The sequence below is a fragment of the Mastacembelus armatus genome, chromosome 8, assembly GCF_900324485.2.
Source record: "Mastacembelus armatus chromosome 8, fMasArm1.2, whole genome shotgun sequence".
Classification (NCBI taxonomy): Eukaryota; Metazoa; Chordata; class Actinopteri; order Synbranchiformes; family Mastacembelidae; genus Mastacembelus; species Mastacembelus armatus.
The window spans coordinates 6,374,831-6,384,714 of NC_046640.1; the positions used below are offsets into that span (position 1 = coordinate 6,374,831).

General features: G+C 39.5%; 1 protein-coding gene across 1 annotated transcript; it reads left to right on the plus strand.

Moving 5' to 3' along the window:
* The first annotated feature begins 16 nt into the window (after window positions 1-16).
* jmjd6 (jumonji domain containing 6, arginine demethylase and lysine hydroxylase) lies at window positions 17-9,642 on the plus strand. Its single transcript, XM_026324815.2, has 6 exons — window positions 17-443; window positions 1,528-1,916; window positions 2,564-2,850; window positions 4,197-4,332; window positions 4,487-4,622; window positions 6,468-9,642. The coding sequence occupies exons 1-6, from the start codon at window positions 315-317 to the stop codon at window positions 6,597-6,599; spliced, it is 1,209 nt and encodes a 402-aa protein (XP_026180600.1). The 5' UTR covers window positions 17-314; the 3' UTR covers window positions 6,600-9,642.
* Window positions 9,643-9,884: the final 242 nt, after the last annotated feature.

The following is a 9,884-nucleotide window of genomic DNA, read 5'->3' on the forward strand; positions in this document are numbered from 1 at the left end:
GTCAAATAGTTGCAAAAGCATTGTGTGTTCGGGGAGCTAGCCTCTCTTGTTGGGTGTTTATTAAGTTATTTCGACCAGGCAGGTTTCAGCAGTGCTCTCATATTCGTTAGCGTAATGCTGAGGACGTGTTTGGCACATTACCTGATCTGTGGTTTTGTTGTGTCAGCAAATAACTAAGGTGAAAGTGTCAGAGCAGCGCGGCTAGCAGACACCAGTGCTAGCTGGTGAATGTGTCTCTGTAGTAACCTCGGGTTAGCTCCTTAGCTGTCTGAGCACCGACTACACACGTTTCCTCGATAAAGCCAGCTGGAGGAATGAACAATAAGAGTAAGAAGAGGATTAAAGAAGCGAAACGGAGCGCCAGGCCTGAGCTGAAGGATTCAGTAGACTGGATAAAACACGGTTACTATGAGACTTTCGATGTGTCGCACCGCACCGTGAAGGTAACTGTCGATGTGGGCAGCGAGGCTAAGCTAACGGTGGCTAGCGGCAGCAGTGCAGCTCGTCACGTAGGCACCGAGCTCATGTGTGCAAGCCGGTGTTACAGCAAGCAGACTGAAGGAGTCCCCCATAACTGATCCTGATCCTTTTCACGTGCCATGAGTACTCCTTGTTATTCTCTATTACGTTAGTTTTAATGTCCCGGTGTTTAAAAATCCAGGGGTTTTGTTTGCGTCTTCCACCTTTACTATTCAGAATAATATGTTATTCCACATATGCAGAGATTTTCATGGTGGCTCAGCAAGATTTTGACCCACTAGGCATTTTGTCAGTTGTTGGATGTAAACATAGTTACAGCTACAGAAACACAATATTACAGGATCTCCACTTGGTAAATCTCTTGAGTATTTTCTCAAAGTTGATCTTGAATTAATTTGATACAGATTAATTAATTGGATATCTTGCTGCTCAGTGTAAAATTTGTTTCCATGGACAGTGACTACAGTGAAGAGAGAGGAGAGTGTTAACTTATCTTCAAATAAACTGCATCAAATGATGGTTGTAGATTTTGTTCTTCAATGAACAATGCTTTAAGAAAGGATCTTTTGATGTTCCGTTTGGAAAGTAGGAAAGACTACAGCAAGACAAAGTATTGCAGTGTCTATGCAGGCATATGACTATTGTTCTAAGATGGAAATAAAAAAAGCTTATATTTTAAGAACAGCTAGTACAGCCAGCTGCAGGTCTGTGTCCTGAAGTCACGATTGCTGTTTATTATAAAATATTAAGATCAGTCAGCAGACCAAGCAAAGTCAGTTGAGAAAAAACACACATAAGTTTATGTGACATGTTGTGGTTCTGTTGCAGTATGTGAGGTTGGGATTTCAGGTTATGACAGAGTTATATAGCCCAAAGTGCATGTTTCAAATATACACTTTTTAGTTTGTGTTTTTAAATCAACTTCACTTTGTATTTAATGTATAATACGCAGAATTAATTATAAGACACAGCTTGATGAGTTGCTGAGGATTTTGAAAATGCCCCCAGAACAGCGCACTATAATTTTATACTGATATTATGTTACAGGACAACGTTGAACGTGTGGATGCCCGCCATGTCACTCCTGAAGAGTTTGTTGAGCGCTTTGAACGGCCTTACAAGCCTGTTGTCCTGTTGAACTGCCAAGAGAACTGGCCTGCCCAAGAAAAATGGACTCTGGAACGTCTGAAGCGCAAATACCGCAACCAGAAATTCAAGTGTGGGGAGGACAATGACGGATATTCTGTGAAGATGAAGATGAAGTACTATGTTGAGTACCTGGAGAGCACAAGGGACGACAGCCCACTCTACATCTTCGACAGCAGCTATGGTGAACACGCCAAACGCAGGAAGCTGCTGGATGATTACCAGGTCCCCATTTTCTTCAGGGATGACCTCTTCCAGTTTGCAGGAGAGAAGCGCAGACCACCTTACAGGTTTGTCCTGCTGTTAGATGTGTCAGAATGACTTGAGGCTGCAGTTAATACTCCACTTCTTGCCAACATGCTCTTAGATAAGTTTGACTTCTTCAAACTCGTTCCATTTTGAATCAGATTCCTGGTTGGCTAAATATCCAGCTTCATTAAATTCTAACGATGACCTAGTATCACGCAGGTATTAGCAGCTTCAGTTTCTTTTTTTTTTTTTTCCTTTTCTTTTCTCCGGTTATAAGGACTGACATCATTAGAACCGGAGATTATATCAGCTATAAATGAATGGGACGTGGAATACAGTGTAAGACCAGTGATAGGCTGAGGCCAAGCACTCTAACATAACTACTTTAACATGTTGGGTGAAAGCACTGATCTTTTCACCCTGTGTTACGTTTTTCAGTTGATTCAGCTTCTCAGAAATAAAGTGAGCTTTACTTGACCTCTGTAGCAATAGTATAATGTGTCAGACTTTTAAATTGTGCTCTGTGCGGTATTAAAGTCATTTTAAATTTTACCTGAAACTACAAAACCTTTCTCTCTCTGTAAGAAAACCTTGCTGAGTTTGCCCCATGGCAGAGAATGAAGGACTTTCTTTGAGTGACATATAATGTCACAGGTTTACACTCTCATCTCTCTCTAATCTATCACAGGTGGTTTGTGATGGGTCCTGCTCGCTCTGGTACTGGCATCCACATCGACCCTCTGGGCACCAGCGCCTGGAATGCCCTGGTTCAGGGACACAAGCGGTGGTGCCTTTTCCCCACAAACACACCCCGAGAACTAATCAAGGTGACAAGAGAGGATGGCGGTAACCAGCAAGATGAGGCTATTACCTGGTTCAATGTAATTTATCCCAGAACGCAGCAGCCAAACTGGCCTCCTGAGTTTGCACCACTGGAAATCCTCCAAAAGCCTGGGGAGACGGTTTTTGTGCCTGGTCAGCGAAGATTTATTTATTTATTTTTTAATAATCCTCTGTCTGTTTAGATTTTTAACCTTGCATTCTTCATTTGAGCTAGGATTTCTTTTCTCTTTTTGGCAAAAAATTCTTTCAACGTTATTTTTATTCTCAAGAAATCCCATAAAAATACATAAACCATCAGTAAATTGATCAAATTGATTGATCAAATCAAGAAGAGATAACAGCTGGTACATAGTTAATGTCTCATGGTGTTGGAGCTAAAGAAACACTATTTATTATAAATGTAATGTATAATGTTTTACAGAATACAGTGGGGTCTTTGGGAGATATTGTCATGGATTCAGAGAGTGATTTGTAGACTATAACTTAAGCCCCTTTTTTACCCATATTTTACATTTCAGAAAACTCTTATGTTCAAAAATCATTTATCTCCCAGTCCACAACCTCACACTAAACTCTTCTGTGGCTCACAGCTTAAAAACCTTTCCACTAAAATATGCCCAGATCAGTCCCAAACCAGTTGGCCCAGGACATATCTTACTTTGGGTCTTCATGCGAGATTTGTTGACAATAAAGTGCTAAACACATTATTTCTCAAGACATCACGTTTTTAACACTCAATGGTCACTGTTACTAAAAACAGAGAGACCTTAAATCACTGATTTAAACTGTACATGATGGGTGAGTGATGTCCTGATTTACAAGCCAGTCAAGCAGTACACAAAGTGGTTTCCACTGTGTTGACAGTTTAGACAGGACTGTGTGTCAACACAGACTGAAGCGGATGTGACCTAGATTCACCTAATGCCAACAGAGCTGATTGGGATAGGATGGATTAAAACCTCAGCTGCTCCTTCAGCATCAGTCCAGGATTTAAACTTTACTGGACTGACTGTCGATTGTACCACAGACACGACAAGAACCTGTTGACCTCACAGAAGCATGAGCATATGGCATGTTGTGTCACCCTAAAGGTTGTCAGTCATATGTTTACATGTAACATGAACCATTCAGCTTATATTACAAAGGAAGATGCAACCTTTGAAATAGATTCCTTGTTTATATGTGACTTATGCTGGTATCATTTAATATCTTTTAAAAAAAGTGACTGGTTGTGCACCTGTGTGTTTTAGAAACATAAATACTAGGGATGCAAAGGAACACAACTAATATTTTGAAATGAATAGATAATCTCTGAAGACAGAGACAACATATTTGATTTTTTGGTCATTCCGTTAGTAAAGGCATCACATCAAACCTGAGTTACTATAAATTGATGACTGTTTAGATCAGTCATATCTGACATCCAGTAGTTTCCAATAATTTTATGATGTTGATAATAATAAGCTGTGTGTCCATAGGTGGATGGTGGCATGTTGTCCTCAACCTGGATACAACAATTGCCATCACTCAGAACTTTGCAAGCTCGACCAACTTCCCCATTGTGTGGCACAAAACGGTCCGAGGACGACCCAAACTGTCCAGGAAGTGGTATCGGTAAGGATTTATCTCTAAGTAATCCACCGATTATGGAGTGGTAGCACAAAACACAAAACCTGGTGGTGTAAAGACACACAACCCCATGGCGTGATTGATCCTACACTTAGTGCAGGAAGGACTGTGTAAATCCAGACTGAATTTGTTGTTTCAGAATTTTGAAGCAAGAGAGGCCTGACCTGGCAGCCTTGGCAGACAAAGTGGACCTGCAGGAGTCAACAGGCATCGCATCTGACAGCTCCAGTGACTCTTCGTCATCATCTTCCAGCTCATCTGAATCTGACTCTGATGTATGTGCTGAAACAAACACACACACACATAAACACACGGGTGTTAACATCCTTGAGGCTGTTTACAGTGTGTGATTACTTAGGACAGGGCTATACGATATCTAATAATATTCTTTATCAACATGAAAAGTTATTTTAGGTAGAGATGCACCGATTGCAATTTTCTTGGCCGATTATGATTTTCCAGTAAGTGTGACCTGCCAATTCTGATCTTTGCCAATTGCGAATTTCTAAAAAAAGAACTCTAATGAAAGCATATACAGAAATATTTTCTTCAATGAAATTTTTTATTTTATAATAAAAGAAATTATTAAACATTATGGGATCTAACAAAATAAAGTGCTTTGTGCCTTGAAAAAGGTATAAAATTAGTATACTTTATAACAACACAAGTCTTCTTTTCCTCAATGAAATGTTTTATTTTATAATAAAAGAAATTAGATTATACAGGATCTTATCATAACTAAATAACTTTAACAACAAAATAAAGTGCTCTGCGCCTTGAAAAAATTAGAAATAAAATATAACTTACTAACAAAAATGGTTGTTCCCCCATGTTGTATTTTGGCCTCACAAATGTGGCAAACTGCGATCTTTGTGTCATCTTCACTCACAGAAAAGAAATTCCACACCAACATCATGTTTACGTACGACTGTGAGTGTGTGCGGGGCTGTGATGTCATTGCCAGCGCTGGCAATGAAAGGATCGGTTCAGAATCGGCAAGACGTGAGACTGACCGACTGGTCACTGATCCAGGCCAGTCATGCGAAAAATCATCCGATTCCGATCACTGGCCGGTCAATCGGTGCATCTCTAATTTTAGGCACACTGGTGCGATTGACTAAGAGTTCTGACACCAAGCTTGGTGAAATATATAATTACCTGTGAGGATAATGCATCTTATTGAACCTTTGTATGAATTGCTGTATAGCAAGTTACTCTTCATTGTTTAGCTGTTTAAACCTCAACTCTGTTTTAGTTCACTCCCACCACTTTCACAATGTTTTCAAGGGAAAAAGCTATAAGAAGCCAAAGCACCTCATCAGCAGCAAACAGCACAGTTTATGACCAGTGAAGACAATACAGCCAGATCTTTTCCCACGTGGTTGGTAGAGGCCAAAAGCAGCCAAACATTGGACGCCCACTGGATGTAGTGTTATCAGAGGCACAGCTCCAAATGCCTGATGGTGTTGCTTAATGACAGCTGGACAGGGAAATGCAGATTTAACTTTTAGTCACTTCTGTTAATTAAAAGTTGAAAGCTAATCCTGTAACTTTTATCACACCAAAATTCAATAAGGCAGTGGTTCCTTAACCTTTTCCCCGTTTGTGGGATAAAAAAGTTTGGCCTTTAACTTGCAACCACAGTCTGTCATGTGCTTTTTCCACTGGGTGACACTGTAGCTGCTCTGCAAGAAGCCTGTTAAGCATTTGAAGGTACAGACTTGGTGAAGTCTCGTCATCTTTTCTTGTCTACGTCTTAGTACCTGCTGTATTTTGAACTGTGACTGTCGGTTTGTTGTCTGTCTTACATTGTCTCCCTATTCACAAACTTCTTCATGTTAGAACTGTTGTACCGTACATCACTTATATTAAGCCCTCACTAAAATTTGTGTTTTGTTGGGACAAGACATTAATGAGTTCTGTTTGTTTCCTGTATTAACAGTCGAACAGCTAATAAACATATATCATGACCAGCAGGATGCAAACCTGAACTTTTCACTCAGTTGATCTGACAGGTGCTAACATGTGACACATACCTCTGTTATTGTCTTGTAATCCTTCTTGAACATGTTGTAACAATGCACACATCAGTCAGAACATCTGTACATGTGTTCCTGCAGGCAGAGTCGGGCTCTGAGGGCGATGCCATGTCTCACCGCAGGAAGAAGAGGCGGACCTGCGGGATGACGGCCAATGGGGACACCAGCAGCCAGGATGACTGTGTCAGCAAGGAGAGGAGCTCATCACGGTGACCTCCAGCCTCCACCTAACCCACCACCCAGCCTCCAATGGTGACTCTTTCACTCACAAACAGACCTACACCTCCAGCTGCTTCTAGTCTACATTAACTAAATGTCTGAATTCTTGGATGGAGGATCTGGCTGTCTTCAGAGATAAGATGGCTGCCGCTGAGAAGGGGGGTGTAGATAAAGTAGGAGGATCCTCTGGGGCGTGGGCCTGCTGGAAACCTGCCACCACTGTGCTTTTCAACACCAATCAATATCTTTTAGTCTCTATAGCTTTTGTGGTTTGAGGATGTGGAGCAAAAAATGAAGAGAAATGAGAACCATAACAGACCTGTCAGGGGTTTAAGGGAGGAAGGTGACACTGGGAACTCGCTGGACTTTAAAACTGTACTCATGAAACAGTGCAATAGGAATATTTTCAATTTCAAACTTCAAATCTTCAGCTATAACAGTTCAGTTTACCATCACAAGTTAAAATTGCATTTTGACCTTTGTACTTAAACATGTGCCCGATTTAAAAGCTGTCGTAAGGTTTGTGTTGGGGGTTCTGGACAAGTTTATGAACACTAACAGTTAAATGTGTATGATGTTTGAATATCTAGTACTAAACACCACTAGTAAACTTGTGGTAACTACAAAAACATCATTAAAAATGTGTGATGAGGGTATCAGGCTTGACAAAAAAATCTTAAATGTTTTCTCTTGAAGTGAAGCACTCTACTCATGAAGCGCTCTATTTGGTAAAACAGTTCACCCATTTTCACTTGCCCAGGTCCAGATTGCATTTATATAATAGATTATATCATCAGGAGTTATGTTATATTCTGCATACTATCCTGTCAGATAAGATTATTAGGTGAACTTTTGCTCCAGGTATATATTTTTGTCAATTAATAGTATTTCCCACCCAACAACACTGCAAACAGACCAGATGGTGTTATTTTACAGTTACTACCATCAAATCCCATGTGCAGATCCAAACCAACACTATGTAAATTCATTTCTCTGTAGTTTCTCACCTCCCTAGTGTGTCCATGACTCTCAGCTCCAAGCCCATTGAGCTTTACTGATGATATATGATGTGTATTTTCAGTTAAAATACTTTTAATTGAAATTGCTGGACAGTTTTTTTTTTTAATCAAACACTTTAGTAGCGCACAATATTTATAGTAGGAGACATTCACTAGTGTTGGTTTGGATCTGCCCTACCAGATTATTATAGAAAATGGATCAAAATTGCTCTTGGAATAAGGCAACTAAGAATCAAAACAGTAATTTGACATGTTGGAGGCATATTTCACTTTAATTAGCCAACCTTAAAGAAATTTAACTGTTTGAGGCTACACACACAGGGAAGCATTTAAAGGTGTCAGATTCAGACTTTGAGAGTTTGTTTTCTCAGGTGTCCTTGGGTGTTTCAGCAGCGAAGTTGCCATTGTGCCAGTGTTTCTGCCTCTTTGATGTTTTGCCTGCTTTGTGCCATAAATGAGAGAAAGTGTTACAAGATGCAGTAGCTAAATGTTGATTCACATTAGTTTTGTACTGTAACTCCTGGCAGTCATAATAAATGACAGTAGAGGGCACTGCACTGGCTATGAGATGATAAGCTGGCATGCTGCAGATTGAACAGAGTTTATTAGCATTTATTCAAGTTCGGCATCTTGTTAAGAACAGCTGGGCTTTCAGGTTTTGTAAAAGTAGAAGAAATGCGTGATTCAACTTTCTGATGCCCCACTTTCAAGCTGCTGTGAGGAGGAGTAAATAATGACTGATGTACTGTAAAAAGGCAGATCTGCTTGTTCAGCGTGGAGTTAAATAGGGATTATAGCAAATCAAATTCTTATTGATTAATCTGCCTATTAAAGCTGTACATTGATGAGTAGAAAGTAAATTGGTAACAGTTGATTGGGTAGTCATTTTTAGAACAGAAGTGGGGGAAAAATTACTGCCAGCTTTAAAATTATTTCTCTGTGATAGTAAACTGAGGATGTTTGGGTTTTGCACTGCTGTTCTAACCAAACAAGACATTTGAAGTTATCATTTTGGACTCTGAGAACTTGTGATGGACATTGTACATTATTGCAGATATTTAAAAACCAATTATTCCCAACTACAGATGTTTACCATGTGTTGCCTTTGAAAACTCTTTTTGTAAAAATGATCGTACAAATGGGGTTGCAGAAATGAGGTAGGGAGCAGATAAAACTTAAAAATAAAATGTAAAATGTCCACTATGTACTTGTTTTTAGTCAACCTTTAGTTGCTTATCTTTATTTTCTAAATTCATTGTTAGGTCTCTGTTATAGAAGACAGTGAAAAATGTCAATTTCTCAAAACCCAGATTGAAGTCTTCAAATGTCATTTTTGTCTTTCCAACAGTCCAAAGTGGAGACTAGAGTTGCAGCAGAATCTCACCTTTTAGAAGCTGAAGTCGGACAATAGTTTTTCTTGCTTAAAAATGACTTAAATAACTTATTTCTACTGCAGAGTAGAAGCTTTGAGCTGCTTCTCCTTGAAACACAGTTGTCAAGTACATCACAATACAGAATTTGGTGTATGTGTGCTGTCCATGTTAATCTGTCGCTTTAGACTAAAGTGCCTACCTAGTTTGTCATCGGCCCATGAGTGTGTTACTGTGGCTGACTATCAGGGAGCTTGTGTTTCTGTTTGTGTTTTTATATGTAGAAAGTCAGATGGGTCATAATCAGTTCGGTTTTCCTGTTCATTAATGCCACTGTCTGCACCTTCACACAGACGCTGCCTGCACAGACCGCCCTGTACGAAGGCACACATTCATAAAACAGGTTTAAAACACAGAACAGTTGGGGGAAAAGCAATTATGACCCATTTGGCTTTAGATATTTCTCTGTTCTTAAACTAAAGGCATTATGTTGGTATCTGAGGTCAGTCACATGGTGCTTTGCATCAGCCTTTTATCGAAGGTCCCTGTCTATGCTCTGAAGTGAAAATGTTTGAGACAGGACACTCAGACCCTGATGTGATAAATTTAAATTTTGTTGGTCAATAAAATATTTTCTATTACTCAAAACATGTTTGTCTGATCAGTTCTGACACTTTGCTTACATTTAAACCAATGTTTAATGTCTATTTACTTAAAGGGGAGTGTTTTTTGCAAATAGATTGTCATGTCTTCATTATCAAGCTTTGGAGGTCAAAGGTCTAAGTCTTGCCATCCTAAAATGACTATTTAACTGATCCTAATTCATACTTCTTAAATCATAATAATGACAATAGCTGCCTCAATCAACTAAGTAATGTATTTGTTAATTC